We start from the raw sequence: 26084 nt of genomic DNA, 5'->3' as shown, positions 1-26084 counted from the left end.
GGTTCTCACTCCCAAGTCTTCAATACACATGCCTTAACTATTTTAGGGATTCACATTAAATCTCATCACTGTTTTTATATTATTGTTGTTTTTCCATAAAATGAGGTGTTTGAGTATTTGAAGCATTGATAGTGTTTGTATGTGATACAAAATATTTCTCTTTAATATATCACTAGAAGGACAAATATTTATAGGTTGGGGGGTAGAGAGAGGGCTTTTAACAAATAATAATTATGTTTAGCTGTTCACTATTGGTCTAAGAACCTTGTATTAATAATAGTTAATAAAGTTTTGGTCTTATTTTAATGGTTTTAAGTTCGCTCCTAGATTCAGGAATCTACATTACCTCCATAATCAGAAAATAAATGATTTTCGATGAAAGACTGAGGTTAAACTTTTTGAGGGGAAAATAGGTTAGGATCGACTTTTAGGTAAGAAATACAAATGGATATTGCTATGCAGAGTAATTGTGGGTATGTAAAGCTTCTTGGAGATACTTTCTAAAATAGTGAATATAATGAGCCTAAGGAATCTGTTTTGAATCATTAAAAATAATAAATAATTGCATTTACATTTCTATAACTGTATTTTGTTAGAGAAAGGCATCCAGAAAGTATTTTATGATAATTTAGCTTGAAATGATGTTTATTTTTAACCATATATGATTAAAAATAAATTAATATATAAACTTTTATTTAAAAAGACAATACTTTTCTGTCCCACCTCCTTTTGCTTTTCAGAAGGCCACTTAACTGTTTTAGCTTTGTCTTCTGTTCATTATCTCTGGTTATTATGTTTGTATGAAGGGACTTCTAAAAGTTCATGGAGAAATAGATTGAAAAGATAATGGGATTTTCCACAAACTTTTTAAAGCCCCCCTGTATTGCTTTTAATTAATACTGTAGAATTATCGAATTCCTTCTGTATTAACTATTTAGCTTGTCACATTTCCCATTCTATCAAGAGTTACCATATTCAGGTTTCCATTTCTTGATGTTTTGTGCCATTGAGTTAGATCTGACTTACAGTGGCCCTGTAAAACAAAGAAACACTGCCTGGTTCTGCACCATCCTCACAGTTGTTATGTTTCAGCCCAGTGTTGCAATCACTATCTCAGTCTGTCTATCTGTCAGTCTTCCTCATTTTCACTGCCCTCCTACTTTACCAAGCATGATATCCTTTTCCAGGGACTGATCTCTCCTGAAAATAGGTCAAAAGTATGGGAGACAAAGTCTCTCCAACCTTGCTTCTAAGCATGCTGGCCTCTTCCAGGATAGATTTGTTTGTCCTTTTGGCAATTCATGACACTTCCAATATTCATTGTCAGGACCATAATTAAAACCATCCGTTCTTCTTCAAGTTTCCTTTTTCAGTGTCAAACTTTTACCTGCATATGAGGCAATTGAAAATACCCAGACTTGGATCAGGTGCCGCATAATCCTCTAAGAAACATCTTGTTCTTCAACACTAAAATTTTACCCAATGCCTACTTACTTACATGGAAAGCAAGCTCAAGGAGAAAGCAACGGGACTTGGGGGAGAAGGATGCGGGGGGTGGGGGGGGTGGGCAAACAATTCCGTAGATGGGAACAAGTAGGGAATTAAAATTAATAATGAGGAGGATATAGAGATCCTGGGAGTACTAGTGCAACAGCAATCTAGCTGAGAGGAAGTACTATGAGGCAGAAGTAGGGTGAGGTGGAGCAGAAGGAAGGAAACAGGAATGATCTAAGAAGCAAAGCTATGGATAGAGAGGTATAAGCATAGGTGTGCCCATATGTAAATACATTAATCGACAAAAATGGAGATATTGACCTATGTACATATATTCAGATGGCAATACACTGAGGTAGTGGACGGACTTCGGGCCTCTGCTCATACCCTCCCTCAACACAAGAACACTTTGTTCTATTTGGCAATCTGAGATTCTCACCCTCCCAGTACAGTTGCTGAAGACAAAATAGGTGCATAAGCAAATGTGGCTAAGAAGGTGGATGGTGCCTAGCTGTTAAAAGATAAGCTTCTGGGGTCTTAAAAGCTTGAAGTGAAACAAGCAGCCACCCAGCGTCCACATGGAAGAAGCACACCAGCCTGTGTGATCGTAGGTGTCATCGGGACTGGGTAGCAGGCATCAGAAGATCCTTAACAAACATACCAAATCATATGGTTGAGAACGAGGCAGGTTGGAGCAGAGACCCAAAACCCATCTGTAGACAATGGAATATCCCCCACAGAAGGGTCACAGGGAAGGGATGAGTCAACCAGGGCACAGTACATCACCGATGAAACACACAATATTCCTCTGGTTCCTTGAGGCTTCTTCACCCTCCCACTACCATGACCCCAGTGCTGCCTCACACTTCAGACTAGACCAGAGCAGGTAGAAGAGCTCACGACATGCAACCCAGGAGCAGAAATGGGATTAGCAATACCAGAAGGTTATGTGTGTGGTGTTGGTGTGGGGGGGAAGGCATAATGGTTGACACACAGCCACACACACCCCTCCAGGGGGAAGAACAACAGTAACCATGGGGTGGGGGGAGACAGCAGTTGGTGTGAGATATGAAAATAATAATGTATAATCTATCAAGTGGCCATGAGGGGGAGGGGAAGAAGAGCTGATACCAAGGGCTCAGTAGAAAGTAGTTGTCTAGAAAAGATTGATGGTAACAAACATGCAAATATGCCTGATATAATTGATGAATGGATTGTAATAAGAGTTGTAAGAGCCCTAGAGCTCTCCTTAAAATGATCACACTCAAAAAATTTACCCATTGCGGTGCATCCTTTTATCTCTTGACTGCTGCTTCCATGAGCGTTGATTGTGTAGTCAAGCAAGACAAAAATCCATGACGTCAGTCTTTTCTCCATTTGTCATGATGTTGTCTATTGGTCCAGTTGGGAGAATTTTGGTGTTCTTTACATTGAGTTATAATCCATTTTGAAGCTTGAAATCATTAATCTTCATCAGAAAGTACTGCAAGTTCTCCTCACTTTCAATAAGGAAGGTGCTTATCACGGGTGATTAATAAGCTTTCCTCCAGTACTTATGCTGAATTTTCTTCATAGAGTCCAGTTTCTGATTATTTGCTCAGCATACATATTAAGTAAGTATGGTGAAAGGATACCACCCTGACACATAACTTTCCTGATTTTAAACTATGCAGCATTCCACTACGTACCTTATGTATTTACTTTCAAAATTATTTTAATTCCTCATTGTATAATAGGATAATAATGTACCATTTTTGGTCAGGTTTCTTCTTTTCTCTTTATTCTGTACTGGTCTTTAATAATTTGATAATGCTGTCTTTTTTTTAAATCGTTTTATTAGGGGCTCTTACAACTCTTATCACAATCCGTACATAAATCAATTGTGTAAAGCACATCTGTACAGTCATTGCCCTCGTCATTCTCAAAACATTTCCTCTCCACTTAAGCCCCTGGCACTAGGTCCTCATTTTTCCCCTCCCTCATTTTTCCCCTCCTCATGAGCCCTTGATAATTTATAAATTATTATTTTGTCATATCTTGCCCTGTCCGACGTCTCCCTTTACCCACTTTTCTGTTCTCCAGCCCCCCAGGAAGGGGTTATATATGTAGATCATTGTGATTGGTTCTCCCTTGCTCCCCCTACCTTCCTCTTCCCCTCCTGTTATCACCACTCTCATTATTGATCCTGAGGTGTTTATCTGCCCTGGATTCTCTGTGTTTCCAGCTCTTATTTGTACTCATGTACATGTGCTGGTCTAGCCAGATTTGTGAGGTAGAATTGTGGTCATGATAGTGGTGGGGAGGAAGCATTAAAGAACTAGAGGAAAGTTGTATGTTTCATCAGTGCTATACTGCACCCTGACTGGCTGGTCTCTTCCTTGTGACCCTTCTGTAAGGGGATGTCCAATTGTCTACAGATGGACTTTGGGTCTCCACTCCGCACTCCCCCTCATTCATATTGATAAGATTTTTTGTTCTGGGTCTTTCATGCCTGATACCTGATCCCATCAACTCCTCGTGATCGCATAGGCTGGTGTGCTTCTTCCATGTGGGCTTTGTTGCTTCTCAGCTAGATGGCCGCTTGTTTATCTTCAAGCCTCTAAGACCCCAGATGCTATATCTTTTGATAGCCGGGCACCATCAGCTTTCTTCACCACATTTGCTTTATAGCATAAATCTTTGAATAGCTTCTTTAAGAAATGGTATCTGAGGTAGTCCTTTCCATAACTGAAAGGTTTTTTTAATCTCACATTTGAATGATCGTGTTTGGCTGTGCTTACAATTGTGAGATTAAAATTGTCACCCACTTAGGACATAGTTGCATTGTCAAACTTGTAGTATCAGACATTTTTTATACCAGTCTGATTTTGTTATTGTTTGTGGGGAATGTGAGCAGAATATTTATGTTATAATATTTTTCTACATGAAACTTTTGAGAATGATTTTTTAAATTCTTGGCACCCTAAAATTTTATAATACTTCAAATATAGCCCCCTCTCTGCCATTATCTAGGGATCTCAGTGAAATCTTTCATTTAAAGAAGATAACTTGTTTTAATTTGTTAATTTTTTCTTTATGAGTTTATTTATCCATTTGTATGCCTTTTGAATACTCCTTTATCTTGTCCCATTGACTTCTTAAAAAAGTAGTTTATAAGAGCCATTTATAGCATGGGTTATATATAACCTTTGTTTATTCTTAATACCACCACCACCCTTATTCTGCCTTGTGATTTTTCTTAAGGTTGGGATTTTGTCAGGAGAATGGAAAGGAGGATATTTTTGTTTTAATAACCTAGGCCTTCCAGCAGGAGTTAATAAATAGACATCATTTATAATTTCATTCAGCTCTTGTGATTATAATTTCCTTTCCTTTTGTGTATGGTGTGAGGTAGATATTGTTTTCATGAAATTGTGCTAATCTCTTAAAAAAATGGATACCAAAGTATTGACTGTGGATGAGAGGTAGAGGTCTGAATTGTTTTACAGATCAAAGAAAAATACTCTTCACTACTGGACTAATTTTCAGTTAGAAATTGAAATATATTTTCTTCACAGAAATACCGGTATCAGGATGAAGACATAACACCTCAAGAGCACATTTCCCCACAAATCACTAATGAAGTCATAGGTCCAGAATTGGTTCACGTTTCGGAAAAGAACCTGTCTGAGATTGAGAATGTTCATGGATTTGTGTCTCATTCTCATATTTCACCAATAAAGGTAAGATAATTGTTTATTTTGTTGTTAAAATTATATATTACTTTTATTACCAGCATAGCACATGGTCAGAGAGAAGTATTTATAAATACAGGTTTTCTTTTTATAGTTACAGAGAATTTATTAGTACTTATAAGCATTTAAAATGTGTTTATAAACAAATTTTACTCAGTGTTACCACCTGTAAGTGGTAAAATTCCTATGGAGTCAGCAACTTATATTTCAAACGCTGCACACTGAATTAATTTGATAAAATGTTTTAAATATTACTAATTTGAAGAAAAGCATTAACATTTTTGATACATGTTTCCTGATTTTACTTCTTTCTCTTTCCCCTCAGATATAACAATAATTCTGATTTTGATATTTATTTATCTTTTCTTATTTTTAAAAGTTTTACCACAAAATTGGATCTCTAATCACATTTTTTAGATTTGCATATTAAATTTTTTTTTCTGTAAATGAACTGTATGTATGTAATTGTCAGCTTGCATTTTTATTCAACAGTATATTCCTGAGTTTCATTACTTCCACGGTTCTTGAGTTTTCTATTTTATGAATCTATTGTTTATCTTATTGGGTATTGGGTTATTTCTAAGTTATTACAAAAAAATGTTGCCAAAGCATGTATAGCTCTGTGTATATTTTTATAAGAGCCCTAGATTGTTTTCCAACTAATCTTATAATTAATGCTTTTAGCAGAAGTATGTAAGATTTCTAGTTGTTCTGTTTTCTCATCAATAATATATATGTATATAACCCCTCAGGACCAGGGGTGACAGTGGCAATACCAGGAGGGAAAGGGGGTGTAGAAAGGGGGATTGATCACAGGGAGCTACATATAACCTCCTCTCTGGGGGATGAGCAGCAGAGGGGTAGGTGAAGGGAGACGCCGGGCAGTGTAATATAAGATATAATAATAATTTATAAGTTATCAAGGGTGCATGGGGGAGGGGGACAGAGGAAGAGAAGGGGAGGGGGGAAAAAAGGAAAATGAGCTGATTCTGGGAATCCAAGAGGCAAGCAAATTTTGGGAATGATGAAGACAACAAATGTATAGATGTGCTTTACACAATTGATCTATGTATTGTGATGAATTGTATGAACCCCAGTAAATTGATTAAAAAAATATGTGTATATATATGTCCCTTGTCTTGGGTTTGAAGTGGTTTATCATTTTGATTTTCATGTAAATTTTCCTGCAATATTTCCTGGATATATTTATTAATCATTCATTTTCCTTTCTCTGTGGCTTGCTTATTCAAGATTTTACCTGTTTTTGCATTGTTATGTTTCTTTTTTTGTTTGTTTGTTGGAATTCTTTGTACATTCTGGATATTGATCCTTGGTTGGTTGAGTTGTAGCTAAAGGACCATTTCTTTACTTACTAGTATAACTATCTGAGTTTTGGAATTGCCTTTTTTTTTTTTAATCGAGTACTCATTTTTAAAATTTACATTACTTATTTTGTCTATGACATGAACTCAAATTTTCACCCCTCTTATTGATAGAACAGAGAAATCCATTTACATACATTTGGGTTAAAATCAGATTCCTTGATATCAATGTACATATCAATTATGATTTCCCAACCTCTGCATTCATTATTTCCTGCAGGATAAACTTTGTTGCCAAACAACGAGGTGGATATTTTTCTTAACTCTCTTGTCCCATTAATATATCACTTTGTCCTATGGGCTTTGTGGAACATAAAACAAAATTTAATTGGAACCTGGAGGCATTACCAGACACCAGATTCATAAGGACTTCACCATTTACCATATTGATATGGTTTCTGTGCTGTACAAATCCTATATTGCCATTTGATTCCTTTCTGTATGTAGATAGGCTGTCTCACAAGAACTACATTCGTATTTTTTGGATTCCACTGGTGTTAACTGACACATGAGAAGTCACAGAAGGCATTTTGCAAAATTAGCTGCCGTGTATACTCGAGTATAAACTGACCCGAATATAAGCCGAGGCACCCAATTCTACCATAAGATTTATTGACTCACATATAAGTCTAGGGTGGGAAATGGAGCAGCCACTGGTAAATTTCAAAATAAAAAGATCCCAATGAAATTATGTTAATTGAGGCATCAGTAGGTTAAATGTTTTTGAATATTTATTTCAAAGAAAAATAGTAAACTAGCTCTGTAAGTGGAAAAGAGGGGAAACAAAAAACAACATGGCATCAACAACTCTAAAAGTACAAAAAATCTTAGCTCAATCAGCAACCAAGCTAAAACACAAGAGTTAAAATCCTTCAAAACGGAATTCCTCATCATCATCTGAATGTCCAGAGCTTGAGCTTGAGCTGATGTGGGGTTATCAGCAGACATTGCCATCATCACTGAGTACGCAGTCATCACCACCACTGCTGTCTTTCTCGTGCAAAGCACTGTCTTCACTGCCATCCATAGCATTAGTAACGCCACATTTCTTCAAGGCACGTTGCACCATGACCTCTGGAATCTTTTCCCCATGCATCACGAACCCACTTTGCTGTCAATCCTATGTCGGGCTTCATCAGATTTCCAACTTTTGTCAGTCGGGCTTGACCAGATGACATCCATGCATGCCACATCTTTCGCACATGGTCCTTGAAAGGTTTATTTAAACACACATTTAGGGGCTGCAATACAGATGTAAGCCCACCTGGAAAAATGGCCAAAGTAACTTGAGAAGACTTTGCCAATGTAATACACTACTGCTTAAATTATCTTTAGTAGCACCATTCAGGTCATTAGGGTTAGTTTTACTAGATTATTTTTCTGTAGGCTTTTGTCCATTTCATATGTTTCTAAATTATTATTAGTAATATTCCGTTATCTTTTAAATGTCTACAGTGTATCTTCTTTTTTATACTGTTTTTAATTCCACCTGTTTTTTCTTGGTCATTCTTAACAAAGAGTGGCTAGTTGTTTTCAAAGATATTCTTTTCAAAGAAGCCTGTCTCTTTTGTAAATCTTCTCTTGTGTTCCTACTCTGTATGATTCATCTCACTCCTTCTTCTTATACATACATGCACATATGTAGCCTACTTATCCATTAAAGATTATGTTATATAAAAATAAATGAGGGTTCTATGGAGGAAAACAAAGGGTTGGCTATTTGTGGTAGAGTAGTTCTCTGCTTGTTCCCCTTTCTCCTTTTCGTCATTGTTTTTACTCTTTTACTTTTTTTCCTTTCTATTTATTGGTTTATTTTTCTAGCTCCTTGGTTTGATTTTTTTATTTTTTGTTTTTTTATAGATTTTATTTAATGTTAATAAATTATATTTAAGGAGTTTTACATATCTTTGTCATTCATCGGTTCCTCTAAATCTTGTAAAAGTTCATCTTCGAGATCGTCCTTTTTAAGGAGCCACCCTTGTCCAATAGGCATTAATCTCAGACCTGTCAATTCTTCTGGTTATACCACTTTAACCTCCATTATGGACAACTGTCAAACATTTCATGCCTGAAAATTCTGTTATTCCCTTTCAGGCCCTAGAAGTAGAAAGTACATTTATGTTTGCGGGGTACATAGTATTAGTGCTAAATATTTCTACATTGCTCCTTGGTTTGATTACTTATAAATTACCAGCCTCTTTTTCTTGTAGTAAAGGAGCGCTGGTGGTGTGCTTACACATTTGGCTGCTAACCACAAGATCAGTAGTTGGAATCCAACAGCTTTTTATGAGGGAAAAGGGTTTCTGTTTTCATACAGGTTTACAGCCTTAGAAACCCAAAGGGCCAATGCGTTTGGAATTTACTTGATGGAAGGTAAACGGGCTTTCTAGTAGGATTTCAGATTATAAAATTTCCTTTAAATAGCTCATTAATTTACAACCCACAATTTATAATATGTAATCATTTGTGCCTTCTAACATTTTAGTTTACTGATTATTTTTATGCCTTGGTGGTATAATGGGGAGCGTGTTGTACTGCTAACCAAAAGATCAGCATTTCAAACTGACCAACTGCTTCCTGGGAGAAACAATGAGACTCCCGAAAAGAATTACAGTCTCAGAAACCCACACGAGCATTTCTACCCTATCCTCTAGGGTTGCTATGAATCAGGCACAACTCAGTGGCAGTGAGTTTAGTTTTTAGGGTTTGACCCCATGAATATATTTCTCAATTTTTAAACATAGGTGCTTTTTTACTCTTTCCATATCTTCTTTTGTATTATATTTTCATATCCTATTTTCCTTATTATCTTAGAATTTATTTTGTTTTCCTTGTACTGGCGATCCTAGAAAATATAATATACATATTTAATGTAACAAAATCTAAAGTTGATATATTTTACTTTTCTTTTGGACAACATGAGAACTTAGAACCCTTGGGTTTCAGACATTCCTTCCTGCTTTATTTAATATTCTTGTCACCAAACCCATTGTCTTAAAGTCGATTCGGACTCATAGTGGCCCTCTGGTGCAGAGGAGAGCTGTCCCTTTTGGTTTCTGAAGATGTAAATCTTTACCACGCAGAAAACCTCATCCTGCTCTGTGACACGGCTGGTAGGTTCAAACGGTTATTAGCTCAACTCACACCGCATTAATCCAGGGTTGCTATGAGTTATAATTGATTCAGTTTTTGAGTTCTTTTATTCTTTTTCAGTTTATTTTCTTTTGGTAGGTATTAGAATATCATTCACTGGAACAATTGTAAATACTCTGTGATGGTATTAAATAGAACTGTCTTTATCCTTTTTGCTGTCTATCTGGTTGATAACAGGGAACTGAATAGGTAAGGATTTTCATCCCCATAATTTTTCAGTAATCCTTCATCCATTTTTAAATTAATTTTTACATATTATTTTCTACAGTTTTCTTGACATAACTTACATATCATATAATTCAATGTTTAAATATATTAGAATTGTGCATTTACTAACCACCACCACCCCTGCCACAGTAGTCAACTTTAGAACATTTTCTTCGTTCTTGTTTCCCCTCAACTTCTCCTGTGATAACCCTAAGAAACTAATAATCTAGTTTCTGTGTCTAGAGATTGTCCTATCCTGAGTTTCATATACAGAAAATCATTCAAGTAAAAAGAAAACCACAAACACTCAAAAGAACAACAAAAACAAGCGCCTACTGCAGAATAGACACAGAAAGACCTCAATCCAAAAGACAGCAGAATGTCATGAAAACTAGAGCAAGCTGAAAATTGGGTCAAAGGGAAAACAAATGGTTAAGATGATAAATTCCACCAACTGTATGTGCAACAATCCACATGCTGAGGCACCTTTTCTGAGGGTGAGCCCACTTAACATCCTTGGTCAGTGGACCTAGGGAATTCATTCAAGACTTAGTCCATGTGAGGGCTTTGTAAGTGGATTTGGGGCCTTCCCTGTCACCCACAGCCTTTTTCGAACTGGGTGCTCAGATCTTAAGCTCTGATTCAGGCTCTCTCTGATCTTGGATTTTATTAGTAGCCAATCATTGATCATGATGATTAGTATGCTTCTGTGTTGCCTTACCTGATATATCACTAGATAGTTGCTTAAGACTCCAGATGCTATTCTTTCAGTTAGGCATCATCTGATGGCTTCACATTTTGCTATTGCACCCATATCTTCATTGATCTTCATGAGGACAAATACAATAGGACCACATTGTAAAACTTAGTTGTTTTTAGATTAGGGTATATGATTAAGTGCAAGCTTTTATTTAAGTTTTTAATGGATTTTTCCTATTGCATACTTATTACAAGCATTTCTCAATGTCAGAACTTCTAAAATAAGTAGTATATTTATATTGTAATTTGGTGAACACCTAGATTTTTGTTATTTCCCTTTTACTAGTTCTGAACAGAAAGTGCTAATACGAATTATCCTTGGGCATAAAAGGTATTTGGGTTATTTCCTTAGAGTCAATTTACAGGAATCAAATGACTGGACCAAAAGCATTTGAGGTTTTTGTTTTGTTTCAAGTTCTTGATCACTTTTGGCAGATTACGTTCTCACTCAGTTATGATTTAATTACTGTCAAAGATACTCTGGGGAAAACACACTTTCTTTTAATTTAAAATGAATTACAACGTTTGAAACAATAGATTTTTTATAACCAGAAGCAACTAAGAAATTAACAGCGAGGTATATTTCTTTTTTTAAATCATTTTATTGGGACTCATACAGCTCTTATCACAATCCATACATCCATCCATTGTGTCAAACACATTTGTACATTTGTTCCCATCATCATTCTCAAAACATTTGCTTTCTACTTGAGCCTTTGGTATCAGCTCCTTATTTTTTTCCCCACTCTCCCCGTACCCCTCCTTTCACGAACCCTTGATAATTTATAAATTATTATTTTTTCATGTCTTACACTGTCCGACATCTCCCTTCACCCACTTTTCTGTTGTCCGTCCCCCAAGGAGGGGGCTATATGTAGATCCTTGTGATCGGTTCCCCCATCTATCCCACCTTCCCTCCACCCTCCTGGTATCACCACTCTCACCACCGGTCCTGAGGGCTTCATCTGTCCTGGATTCCCCAATTACTGCCTGTACCAATGTACATCTTCTGGTCTAGCCGGATTTGTAAGGAAGAATTGGGATCATGATAGTGAGGGGGAGGAAGCATTAAAGAACTAAAGGAAAGTTGCATGTTTCTTTGTTGTTATATTGCACCCTGACTGGCTCATCTCCTCCCTGCGACCCTTCTGTAAGGGGATGTCCACTTGACTACAGATGAGCCTTGGGTCGCCAATTCACACTCCCCCTCATTCACAATGATGATTTCTTGTTCTTTGATGCCTGATCCCATCGACATATCATGGTCACACAGACTGGTGTGCTTCTTCCATGTGAGCTTTGTTGCTTCTCAGCTAGATGGCAGCTTGTTTATCTTCAAGCTTTTAAGACCCCAGACACTGTATCTTTTGATAGCCAGGCACCATCAGCTTTCTTCACATTTGCTTATGCACCCGCTTTGCCTTCAGCAATTGTGTCGGGAAGGTGAGCATCATGGAATGCCAGTTTAATAGAACAAAGTGTTCTTGCATTGAGGGAGTGTTTGAGTAGAGGCCCAATGTCCATCTGCTACCTTAATACTAAACCTGTAAATATATGCATGCAGATCTATTTGTCCATCCTCATATATAAATATATTTACATATGTACATGCCTTTATTTAGACCTCTATAAGTGCCCTTTGCCTCCTAGTTCTTTTCTCTATTTCCTTTTACTTTCCTCTTGTCCCACTATCATGCTCAGCCTTCATTTGGGTTTCAGTAATTCCTCTCAGTTACATTGCCCTTAATCAAGCCCGACCAGGCCTCTTACACCCTCCTTAGCGAGGTGTATTTTATTGAAAACATTTAATCAGTTATCCGATTAGCAGTCTTTTTAAAAGATGAAACTTTTTCACTTTCAAATAGTGTTGTAATTTGGGATGAAGCAAGCATGGAACATGTATGCATAAAACTCTGAGTTATTTTTGTACTTTAAAGAACTACCTTAAAATAATAATGGTTACAAAGTAGCACTGCATGCCAATTCCAATAGAAACTAATGGGGAAAAATAAAGATCCACCAATTACATGACTTGTTTGAAATTTAAGTGCTAGATTATTAGTTTGCTTCTCACCCATTGTCATCAAATCAACTGCTTAATAGGCTCTAAATGCATTTAACAAATAGGTGTTGGGCTGCTAACTGTAAAGTCCGCAGTTGGAAACTACCAGCTTTTGCGAAGATGGAACTTTCTACACCTATAGTTACTTTACAGTGGCAGTGTTAACTTGTCATATAAGGTCACTCACTGTGAGTCATTATCGACTGGATAGCAGTGAGTTTTTTGGTTTTATTAAACATCTGTTCTAAACTAGTAAAAGTAGCCTTAGGGGCATTGTGAGTTAAGCATTGGACTGCTAACCACAAGGTCATCATCTTAAACCCACCAACCACTCGGCAGCAGAAAGATGAAGCTGTCTGCTCCCATAAAGATTTACCGCCTCAAATCCTGAAGAGCAGCCCTACCCTGTCTTATATGGTCATTACAAGTCAGAATCAATTGAATGGCAGGGGTGGTGGTGGTAGTAGTAGTATCCAGTAGCTTTCTTAGACCTAGTGATTAGTATTATTTATGGAGTAAAAGTTAAAATATCTTATGATGTAGCATGGAAAAAATGGAGAAATATTTGACAATTTTTAAAAGGGAACCAACTTTAAAGTAGGATTTTGAACAATAATTAAGACAGTAGGTAAAAAGACAGTTACGAGGTTAAATGCACTAAGGGATATTAATTAGAGGAAACTGCAACATGCAGGAAAGTGCATGATACTATAGGGTGCTTGTTAACAAATGAGTGTAAGTGAAAGGCCTTAATTGTCATTGGATGAGTGACTCTAGAGATTAGCCACCATGAAACATACTGTGATGTAATCTTACCAGGTTTGATTAGTAATGTTATTGTTAGGTACCATCAAGTTGGCTTTTGAGTCCTAGCTACTCTGCAACAGAATGAAACACTGCCTGTTTTTATGCCATCCTCACAAGTATTTGCTTAAGCCTGTCTGGTAATCTGTGGTATATTCAGTATTCTTCATCAACACAACAATTCATGTGTATTAGCTCATTTTTGGTCTTCCTAATTCTTTGTCCAGCTTTCACATGCATCTGAGGTGATTGAAAATACCCTGACTTGAATCAGGCTCACCTTAGTCCTAAACCACCAGCCACTCCTCGGGAGAAAGACAGGGCTTTCTACTCCAATAAAGAGTTACAGTCTTAGAAACTCACAAGGGCAATTCTATCCTGTCTTACAGGGTCTCTCTGAGTCAGCATGCACTCAGTGACAGTGAGTTGGGTCAGATGCACCTTAGTCCTCAAAGTGACAGTGACATCTTTCTTTTTAATGCTTTAAAGAAGTCTTGGGCAGCAGGTTTACCCAATGTAATGTTTTATTTCTTCACTGCTACTTCCATGAGTGTTGATGGAGGATCTAAGTAAAGCTAAATCTTTGATAACTTCAGTCATTTCTTGTGATTCATCATGATGTTGTCTATTGGTACAGTTATGAGGCTTTCGGTTTTCTTTACATTGAGTTGCAATCCATACAGGAGGATACTGTGCTTGTTCTTCATCAGTAAGTGCTTCAAGTCCTCTTAACTATTGGTGATAGTGGTTCCTATTACTGAAATAATGAATCAAATAATATTGTGATTGAAAGTTATGTTAGTCAAGGTTTAGAGTAAAAGTATTATGACCTTGATTTAAGACTATGAAGAAAGCCACCCCCCCTTTTTTTTTTGACCAATCTTATAAGAGGTATTTCAAAAAAGAAATTGATTGCATAGTAGTGAAAAAGCCTAAGGTGGAAGAAATAGAGGCATTGGATAAATTTTTTGTGGCACTATTGTTGTTAACTTACCCTGTAGTATGTGCTCTGACTCTTCGGAACCCCCTGCACACTGAGTGAAACAGTACCTAGTCCTCTGTTTTCCACGATTGGTTGTGGATTGGACTGTTGTGATCCATAGGGTTTTCCTTGTCTAAATTTTGGAAGTAGAGTACCAACGCTTTTTTCCTAGTTTGTTGTTTTCAGAAAGCTCTGCTGAAATTTGTTAACCATCATATCTACAGCTTAAGCCACCACTGATAGGTGATAAGTGTTCATGAGATGCATTGGCCATAATTGAATTCACGTCGTGTCTCTTGTGAGTTGCAGTTGAATCTGCTCTGACTCAGGATGAGCTGAGTATAACAGAATAAAACATACCTGAACCTGTTCTGTTCTCTTGATCATTGGTGTCCTTGAGTCCATTGTTGTGGCAGTTGTGTCAATTTATTTTATTGAGGGCTTCCTTGAGTCTCACTGAACCTTTCCCAATCATGATGTCCTAGCGATTGGTCTATGGGCTGAAGTCTCATCATTCTCACTTCTGAGGAGCATTCTTGGCCCAAAGAAAGATTTGACTGTATCATTTCTTGTCTTCTGTTTCATTGTCCACCTTTTGCATTCATTTGAGGCTCTCTGGAACAGGGGTCCTCAAACTACAGCCTGCGGGCCACCTGCGGCCCGCCGAAGTCATTTATCAGGCCTGCCGGGTGTTTTTGCCCCGTTTTGTTTTTTACTTCAAAATAAGATATGTGCTACTAACTCTCCGGACCTTCACTGGAGCCTAGGGGCAAAGAGCAAGGATCTGCCTACTAATTGGCTAGCTGGAAAACAGCCCCACACCCTGTATAGCTGCTGGGGCTCCTCGTGCTCAGTGTCTACCCGCAGGCCCACGGCCCACGGCCCACAAGGTTGGGAGCCATCTCCGCCAATCCGAATCTAGCCTGCTGATGACAACACCGCCACTGGGAGGAAAGTTCCGCAAAGCGCCTGCGCGGGATTGCCGTCGGGCCGCTGCGCCCCCTCGCGGCCGCCAAGAGTCAGCGACGTCTTCTCGCGGGCAATCTGAGTACCCTTTCTGCAAGTGACCAGCGCGGCCCCCTCCCCACTGGGCTCGGGGCTGGGGTCTGCGATTCGACGGTGAATGTTGCCCACGGCCTATGATCAGCCGTCGGAAATAAGTTCCACGCAACCACCCAGACCGGACCAACCCCCCACTCACTGCGCACACAGGCTCACGTGCGTGCCCAAACCAGCGTGCGCAGGCGCAGCTGCCATTGCTCACTCCGCTGCCAAGGGAAGGGCCTGTTACTGGAAGTTCACTGTCTTGTGGGAGAAGCCCCTTGCCTGGGATCTATGGTCCATGCCTTCCTCATCTACACCCTGCGGGCCCCGAATGACGAGGACACAGGCTTTTGCCGAGTGCTCTACTCCTGTGTCTCTGGTGCCGAGAAATCCCCTGATGACCCAAGGCCAAATGGGGCCGAGAGGAACAGACTCCTCCACAAGGAGCAGATCTTGGCCGTTGCCAGACAGGCGGAGTCTTATGTGTCAGCAGCAGCAGCAGGCGTCCAGCCGTTCATCCGTGGACCCGCAGCCTCCGTCATCCTCAGATGAACCAACGCACCTGCATGCTGCCCCACATGGGGCCTTCCGCCTGGCAGCAGGGGACCCTCTCCAGGAGCCCCAGACGGTAGTGTGGCTAGGCGTGCTCTCCTTAGGCTTCGCGCTTGTCCTGGATGCCCATGAGAACCTGCTTCTGGCTGAGAGTACCCTTTGCCTGCTGGCACGCCTCCTCTCTGACCACTTCCGCCTGCTGGCCCCTGGCACCAACCTTCTGCTACGGGCGGATCGCACCGAGGCCATCCTCACCTGGTTCCTGCACCATGGTCAGCTGCTCTTTCTCAGTGACCAGTTCCTCCAGGCCCTGGAGAAGGAGCTCAGCACTGCCTGACCCCTCTGACACGCTTCCTAGAGAGGGGCTGTCCGAGAGACTGGGGAGGGAGGACAGAGGCCTGGTATAGTCAAATGAAGTACGGCCTCTGCCTCCCGCTCAGCCTGCACCCAGCTCTGTTGTGCTGCCCCACACAGGACAAATGGACCGGCCAGGGTTCCAGAAACACAGCGCATCCTGGGCCCAGAGCAGAGGCATGACTGATTCCCACCCACCCCGCTGCTCCTGGGTTCACCTCTCCCCTTTCTGACCTGCCAACCCGCCCCTAACAGCGGCTGGCGGCGAGGGGGTTCTCTGCACACTGCCCACATCGCCTTCTCAAACCCATAGGCGCGCCAGTGCGCCTGGGGGCGCTGTGCCTCCCACATGGACAGCCTCTAACTTGGCACCCCCTGTGGCAACAGCAACAAGGATGGTTGTCAGCGAGGCCAGCTCGGCGCCAGGTCCCGCCACATTTCATACGCATGCCTCCGTGGGAGGCTTTTGTTGTTTCTTAGGTTCTGACCCATGTCTCCAGAAAATCCTGGCTTACCCCCACCCCCGCTTGCGAGGAGAGAAGACACCAGTCGGGTGGGTGCAAGCAGCCTGGCCTCTGCATTGTCAGCGTTCTCATTTTGAATGAAAAACTTGGCCTGTGTGATCTCACCTCTGTTCCCACGAGTCTAAGTGATGCAGGTCTGCCGCTGAATGAGCGGGGAGAAAGATGAGGCGGTTTTCCCATACTGAGCGTCTCAGAACCTTATGTGGGGTCACGGTGAATCTGAATGCACCCCTGGCATTGGGTTTGGTTTTGCTTTGTGAGTGAGCACCTCTCTGGATGGGGGTCTGAATAAACTTGTTGCCTTCACCTCTCAAAAAAAAAAATTAAGATATATGCAGTGTGCATTGGAATTTGTTCATGCTGTTTTTTTAAACTATAGTCTGGCCCTCCCAACAGGTCTGAAGGACAGTGAACTGGCCCCTTGTTTTAAAAGTTTGAGGACCCCTGCTCTGGAAGCTGGAATTGTACCACTAAACTACCGCTGCCCCCTTGAGGCTATACGAAACTGAAAGCTTAGTTTTTTTGTTTTGTTTCTCCTTTCCTCCTCTAATTTTATATTTATTTTAAGAATAGACTATACCATAATTTATTGACCTTTCAGCTAAGATCAAGTGAAGAACAGAATTATACTCAGCAAAGTACACACCATTTCAAAGTATCTGTATGTAACATTTGGCTATTCCAGTTATGCAAATATTCACCTTTCTTTTTAGACTTGTTTTTCTCTCAGTAACCCACCTAAGTAACTTCCTCCTAAAGTTCCTATCTACTCTTTTGAGTTGGTATTGTCAATTTGATCCCAGATAAATAGTTCTTAAGAGCACAGTGTTCTAGGCAGATCTCTTACTGCTTAAGTTAAACTAGTGTTCAGTTTTATCACTGAAATAAAAATGCATTGAAATTACTATCAGCTGGAAAGTTAGAGGAAGAAGGACTAGTACCTGGAAAATAATGTATCAGTGATACTATTTGATAATGTTAACATTCTTTTGGGTCACCTTTCTTTAGAATGGGCATGAATGTGGGTCTCTTCTAGTCAGTTGGCCAGGAGATGCTGTAGAATACATGATGATGGCAGTTGCATGATATAGTTTTGCAAGACTGATGACTTCTTCATTGCAAATTCCTATTTTCACAACCATACACATCAATACTACACACACACACACACACACACACACACACCAGACTTATGGAATACATAGAAATCAAAATGACTACACCTGTGGGGGGAAAATAATGGAGAAGCTCAATGTCATCAGCCAAAACAAGGCTAAGAGCTGACTGTGGGGCAGACCATCAGTTGCTCATATGTGAGTACAGGTTGAAGCTGAAGAAAATTAACACAGTACACAAGTATGACTTTGAGTATATGCCAATTGAATTTAGAGAACCTCGCAAGAACAGATTTAATGCATTGGACAGTAGTGACCTGATGAGTTGTGAAATGACATCAAAAACCTCATATGTGAAGAAAGAAAAAGATGAGTGGAGAGTAGTTAATGTGAATTAAGTATTTATTTAAATAAAGTAAACGAGCTGAACAGAAAGTCAAAGAATGGCTCAAGAAGAAATTAAAGTGCTGTAATACTAGCAAAGACCTGGGGTTAGAAATTTTAAAAAGGAAGAATGTACTGAGCATTTTTCAGGGTGAAAACTAAATAAACATTTAAGCCTCAAGTTGTAATATTGAAGTTTCCTGGGGGTGGGGTGGGATATTGAATGATGCAGGAAGCATGAAATAGATGATGGAGGAGAATACACAGTCACTATGCCAGTGGTTCTCAACCCGTGTCGAACGACCCTTTCACAGGGGTCGCCCAATTCATAACAGTAGTAAAATGACAGTTCTGAAGTAGCAGTGAAAATAATTTTATGGTTGGGGGGTTCACCACAGCATGAGGAACTGTATTAAAGGGTCGCGGCATTAGGAAGGTTGAAGACCACTGCGCTGTACTAAAAAGAGGTAACATAAGATCAAGAACTCTGAGAAAGGTATTGAAGGCAAAAGTTCAAACTGCAGTGAAAGCTTTAGTGAAAAGGTCCGAGGAATTGAAATGTTTCAGTAAACTGACACAGTGCTGAAAGCACTTTCGTCCATGTCAAGAAATTTGAAAGCTATCTTAGCAACTGATGGAGAGATCCAGATTTGTGCCCATTCCAAAAACATCCCCAAGAGAATTGGAAAACTAATGAACAATATCATTAATATCATCACATGCAAGTAAATTGTACTGAAGCCATTTGCAGTAGTATGTCACAGAGAGCTGCCAGAAATCCAGGCTGAATTCAGAAGAGGACATGCTGGTGTCAGATGGATCATGGTGGAAAACAGAGATATCAGAAAGATGTTTACTTGTGTTTTCTTGATGATACAAAGGCACTCTGGACGATGTGGTTAATAACAAGCTGTGGTTAGTATTGCAAGAATGGGAATTTCAGAGCATTTATATGTGCTTGTGCAGAACCTGTACATAAATCAAGAAGCAAGTCATTGAAAATAGAGTAAGGGTATATGGGTATACTACATGGTTTAATATCGGGAAAGATGTGTGTGTCAGGGTTGTATCCTTCCACTATACTTATTCAATCTGTATGCTAAGAAAATAATATGAGACACTGGACTACATAGAGAAGAACTTAGCATCAGAGTTGGAGGAAGGCTTATTAATAACCTGCCTTATACATATACATGATACAACTTTGCTGGCTAAGGTAACAAGACATAAAGTACTTATACTTATCAATAAAGATCAAAGAGTGCAGTCTTCAGTGTGGATTGCAATACAGGGTAAAGAAACCCAACATGTTCACAACGGAAACAACAGACAACATCATGATAAATGGAGAAAAAGGACTAAAGTTCTATCTAGGATTTCATTTTGCTTGGATCCACAATCAGTGCACATGGAAGCAGCAATCAGAAAATCAAATAGGTATTGTACAGTGCAGATATGCAGAAGAGCTCTTTAAAGTGTTGCCAAGATGTCACTTTGGAGACTAAGATGTGCCTGATCCAAGCCATGGTATTTTCACTTGCCTAATACGTCTGTGAAAGTTGGACAGTGAATACAGAAGATCAAAAAAGCGTTGATGCATCTGAATTACTGTGTTGGTGAAGAATATTGAAAGTACCATGAATTTCCAGAAGAAGAACAAAAAATCTGTCTTGGAAGAAGTACCACCAGAATGTTCCTTAAAAGAGAGGATCCTGAGATTTTGTCTTAAGTACTTTGGACCTGTTATCAGGAGGGATTGGTCCTTAGGAAAGACATCATACTGGGTACAGGGTCACCCCCCCCCCCAAAAAAAAGACTCTCAATGAGATGAATTGACACAGTGACTATAACATGGGGTCAAGAATAACAGATGTGAGGATGGAGCAGAACCAAGCCATATTTCACTCATATATAAGGTTACAGAGAGGTAAATCTGACTGCATGGTACCTAACTACAACATTGTTCAGCTTTAAAAAGACCTCGGGGTATATTTTTGGCTTAAAGTTTTAAGATTGTTTAAGGACAATAATTTCAGCGATTAATCCAGCCTTCCTGACTGGAAAGTGTAGAGTTAATTAAGATTTAAAATTTTGGTCTGAATTTTATTAGAATTATTAGAATTTTATTAGAATCTTAATGAAGAATCTTCATTAGGATTCTTCAAAATGCTCAGAAATGGTAGCCTGGTACGTTCTATTTTTTCTGGTCTCTTGTTATACAAGAGACGGTTATTCGTGGAGGCAATTAGCCATATATTTAATATCTCCTTTTCCTGACTCCCTTTCCTCTTTTGCTGTTCCTAATGAAGATAGACCCATTATTTTTCCCTTGGGTGGACACTTGCAAGCGTTTACAGCCTCAAGCATGACACATAGTGCTAGGAAGCAGATACAGCAGAAACATTAAACATGTTTTAGGCCAATCACTGGGATGCTCCGTGAAACTGACTCTTAAACTTCCAAACCAAGGAACGAGATCTCATTATGTGTTTAGTTATACTTAAGCAGCTACAACAGCTATACTTTAAGCTTAGAATTTGAATGGTTATAATTATAGATGTATGACTCCTATGAGTCCCTGGATGTTGCACACAGTTAAGTAGTCAACTATTAACAGAAAGGGTTCGTGAGGGAAGGGGTGCGGGGAGGGAGTGGGAAAATGAGGACCTAATGCCGGGGGTTTAAGTGGAGAGAAAATGTTTTGAGAATGATGAGGGCAAGAAATGTACAAATGTGCTTGACGCAATGGATGTATGTATGGATTGTATTAAGAGTTGTATGAGCCCCCAATAAAATGATTTTTTTTTTAAAGTCTGTTTCAAAAAATAGTTTTGTCTTCTATGGCAAGGAATGTTATGCTGAAATTGGTATATGTAAACATTTTTAGGAGGAAGTTCAGATCCAAGTTAGAACAGGGACTGTTAGCAAATAATTATTTTACATAGGTATAGCCTGGGCACACATCACCTAATAGTACTGAGAGGATTATCAAATGAAAAGAACAAACAGCAGTTGGTAGTTTTTAACATTTGTAAGAACTGTGGCAGTGGCAAAGAAGAATGTAGTCAAGGAAATAAAGCCTGTTAAACTAAATGATAGGCACAGACTATTTCCCATTTGGAACCTATGCTGCTGTGGTTAGGTGCTGTCAAATCTGCTCTGATACCCAGCAACTCTATGTACAACAAAGGAAACACTGTCCAGTCCTTGAGTACACAATGGGACTCATTGAACATTTTTTCTCAGCTTTGGAAATATTAAAAATTGTTTTTTATTTTTTGGATCTGCATTGACTATTAAGGAAACATTTAGGTTGCATGGCAAATTAACCACTAGATGGTGCTCCAACAGAAGGGATTTGTACATATTATGCTCAGAGTTTTTCTAGATAAGTATTAAATCATCTGTATTTTTATCTGTCTTTTCCATCGTAGTCATGTCTTCTCAAATTATTTATATGTTAAGAAGTTTAATAACCAGGCTATAAAGGTAAGGAAAAAGGCAGTTATGTTACACTTAAGAATGTTTTGACTGTATTGTATATGCATGTCAAAACTTGAGAATGAAAACCAAAGACTAATTGATGCCGTTGAATAGTAGTTTTGGTGAAGAATAGTAAATATACACGGGCTGCTAGAAGAACGAATCAATTTGGGAAGAAGTACAGCCAGAGTAATTCTTTAGAAGTGAGAATGGGAGACTTTGTCTCATGTACTGTGGACATGGGATCAGGCAGCTCTGGAGAAGAACATGTTTGGTGAAGTGAAAAAGAAGACTACTCTCAATGAGATGGTGTGACCTAGTGCCTGCAGCATTGGGCCCGACCAGCAATGATTGTGAGGATGCCATTGCACTGAGAGTGGCGTTTTTCCTGTTGTACACGGGGTCACTATGAGTTGGAATAGACTCAAGGACAACTAGGATCAGCAGCAACAGCTTTGTAGTTAGTAATTTGCCTTAATAGTTTAAAAAGTTTTCTTTTCGCTTATATTTTAACATTTAAAAATGTTCACTACGTTTATTTAATACTTGTCTTTTGTTATTGTACCTGAACACATTCAGGGTTTGTTTTTGTGTGTGTGTTTGGAAATACAGGCAAATAATCGATATCCTATCCACTATAAAAATTTCATATGGCTTTTTACTTGATGTTACAAAGTAAACATTTTTCATACTCATAAAATTTTTATAATTATATTTTAGATGATATAACTCTTTGAATGAATGTATTTCATGTATTTATTAAGCTTTCTCCTTTTGTGGGGGCAGGGCCTAGTTTCGCTATAGATTATTTTACTTAAATTCTGAAAAGGAAAATTAAGGAGAACTTTATAAGAATGTTAATTATATATCATATCGAATTTTAAATAGTGATTCTTTAGGACATTGAGTATTTTTAAAAATTCATTATTTTAAATGCACTTCTCAGTTTTTGTATTTTACCAGTGCCAATAAATGTTGAGTTTATTCTGGGTCATAGTGACATCTTGTGTACTAGAGTAGACCTGTGTTGATTTTTGAGAAGTAAATGGAGTCTTTATTCCAAGGTGCTCTAGGTGAACTTGAACTCCCAATCTTTCAGTTTACAGCACACATGTTATTTCGTACACCAGGGATCCTTAAGTTTTTCCATATTAAACTTGAGTTTTGTTTTAATGAGGTAGAATTTATCATTTGGCTCTGGTACATAATTACGTGGAGCTGTTTTTTAGGGATACGTAGTATTCCATTGTGTGTGTGCTAGAGTTCTCTAGTCCACTCGTCTGTTGATGGAAGTGTAGGTTGTTTGCAGATCTTTGCAATTGTGAATTGTGCGGCAATAAACATTGGAGCACAGATGATGACTGGTCGTGGTCTATTTCTTACTTCTTCTGGGTATATGCCCAAGAGGGGGATTGCTGGGTCCTAAAGTAGCTAGCTCAGTTTCCATTTGCTTTAGATAATGCCAGATCACTTTCCACAGTGGCCATACATATCTACAAGACCACCAGCTGTGAGAGTTCCTATCTTGCCACATCCCCTCCGACATTTGTTGCTCTCTGATTTTTGAACTGGGCTATCCTTAGGAGTGGGGTGTTAGGTGATATAGTTGTTTTAATTTGCATTTCTCTGATGACTAATGATCGTGAACATTTTCTCATGTTCATTGGCCATTTGGGTTTCCTCCTTGGTGAAGCTTCTGTTCAGATCCTTTGCCACTTCCTCAGAGGGCTCTCTGCTTTTGTCTTGTTGCAGGCTGTTAGGGTGTTGTATATTTAGTAATAAGCCCTTTGTCTGATGTGTCATTGTTATAGGTCTTCTCCCAGTCTGTGGGTTCTCTTAATACTCTCTAGGTGAAGTCTTTCAATGCACACAGGTGTTTTATCCTTACTATATCTCACTTGTCAATTTGAGCTTCGTGTGTGTGTGTGTGTGTGTGTGTGTGTGTGTGTGTGTGTGTGTCTCTCTCTCTCTCTCCCTGTAGGTCTAGATCAGTGGTTCTCAACCTTCCTAATGCTGCGACCTTTTAATACAGTTCCTCATGCTGTGGTGCGCTGCACCACCATAAAACTATTTTCATAATCATAATTTTGCTACTGTTATTAATTGGGCGACCCCTGTGAAAGGATTGTTTGACCCTTAAAGGGGTCATGACCCACAAGTTGAGAACCGCTATTCTAGATTATTATTATTTTCTCCATGGGTTTTCATCAGACATAGGCCACATCACAGTATTTTGGGTCAGATCAGTTACTTTAATGCCTGATATAAGCCTCACTAATTTACTAAATAGCTGATTCAAATTAAAAAGGTATTGCCACTAGATTTCCAGTTCATTCCTGTACAGATTTAATCCAAACAAAACATGCCACTGGTGATCATTGGATGGCTGCAGACAAATTCTCTCAGTAATACACTTTCTTTAGCCTTGTTAGGTACCTTCAAAAAGAAAAAGATTCTTTATATACAGGGGGAAAACATTTTTGAGATCAGCGCTAATATAAAATTTTAGACAAAATTCGAGTGGACATCTTCCCAAATCATTCAGCTTTGCAACCAGGTAACCTGACTGCTACACCATATAAAACAACAGTTTTATACATACCAAGCAAGCTTTTTAAGGAGAGCCAGGAAGACCTCATAGAAGAACAACAAAAAAATGAAGGCTATGAGCCCCGATGAACGAAAAAACTGACTAAAGTTCAGAAACTGGTGAAAAAAGAGTACAGAATTATCATCAGTAGAATAGCTAATAAGGCTTTCATGGTTTGCCTTGTTGTAAGCAAATGACTTGGCTTCAGCAAGCTTTCTGTGTGAACTCAAAGAGCTACTCTTTCCATCAATCTTCTAAACAAGTAACCAGGGATGACTCTTGGATTTACTGATTTGGTCCAGAGAAAAACACCCAATCAAAATAGATTCTGAGAGGAAAATTCAAGGCAGAGACATCAGAAGAGTAATCTTAATAGATTTTCTGAAGGACACAGCATGATCACAGGGCGTATTATGAAGAAGTTTTAAGAAAATAAGAAACCGCCTTGGTGAGAGAGAGGTCAGAATCCACCCCCCTACCCCCCATCTTAACAATGTCCTTGCTCCTTCTTTGCAGGTAGCAAGGGCTATAGTAGGAGAATTAGTTAGGAAATCTTACCCCATATACCCTACAGCCCTGATCATGTCCTTTAATATTTATTTTTGCTTCCTAAACTAAAAAAAAAAAAAACATTTCAAAGAAATACAATTTGAGGCCTTGAAGGATGCCAAACTCTGATAAATCAAAGAGTTCTTTGAGGAAAGGGCTAGAGAAGTGGAAACGCTGTCTTCAGAAGGGTATAGACCTTGATGGAGCACACGTCAAGAAACAACAGGCTTACATTTTGATTTTGTGTATGTGTGTGTGTGTGTGATATTTTTATGATTTTTCCAGCAATATATTTTTTACTTACTTTCATGTTATAGTAAAACTTTTCAGTTTCCCTCAGAGAGGATTTAGTTCATTATCTACCCCTTGTGTTTTTCTCTGTTCCATTCCCCTAAATGGAATGTATTATTCTGCTTAATGCCACAAATTAGCAACCTTGGGAGGAAAGTACCAAACATTCTCCTTAGTATACCACAAAGCATCTTCCCTAAGAGTCCCGTGTGACTCTAAACCAGGGGTCCTCAAACTTTTTAAGCAGGGGGCCAGTTCACTGCCACTCAGACCTGTTGGAGGACCGGACTATAGTTTAAAAAAAACTATGAACAAATTCCTATGCACACTGCACTTATCTGATTTTTGAAGTAAAAAAACAAATGGGGCAAAAACACCCGGCAGGCCGGATAAATGTCTTCGGCGGGCCGCAGTTTGAGGACGCCTCCTCTAAAGCAATCCTGACCGTGTATTCATTTCTTGGGAATGATGTCATAGAAACAGTGTTAGCGTATTTTCTTGCTGAACCAGGATTCTTAGTTGACTCTCTGGCTATAATTTGCCAGTGCTAGTCTCCAGTAGGTTATATCTGGTTATATTGTTTCACATCCAAGAGGGCTTCAGAAAGTTCATAGAAAAATA

The 26084-nt window shown here is 39.1% G+C and overlaps 1 protein-coding gene and 1 pseudogene across 11 annotated transcripts in view; both read left to right on the top strand.

The window, feature by feature from the left end:
• DLG1 (discs large MAGUK scaffold protein 1) overlaps window positions 1-26084 on the top strand; it is a 245648-nt gene that overhangs the window by 79144 nt on the left and 140420 nt on the right. For all 11 annotated transcript variants that reach the window (XM_045287595.1, XM_045287590.1, XM_045287588.1 and 8 more), the window contains exon 4: window positions 5052-5216. In XM_045287595.1, coding sequence (XP_045143530.1) covers window positions 5052-5216 — 165 coding nt within the window. The remainder of the gene's footprint in view (window positions 1-5051; window positions 5217-26084) is intronic.
• Window positions 15907-16519, top strand: LOC105979506 (annotated as a pseudogene).

Source organism: Echinops telfairi, unplaced genomic scaffold (assembly GCF_000313985.2).
Source record: "Echinops telfairi isolate 266 unplaced genomic scaffold, ASM31398v2 ScPeMD7_17;HRSCAF=63, whole genome shotgun sequence".
NCBI lineage: Eukaryota > Metazoa > Chordata > Mammalia > Afrosoricida > Tenrecidae > Echinops > Echinops telfairi.
This window is presented reverse-complemented; position numbering and strand designations above follow the sequence as displayed.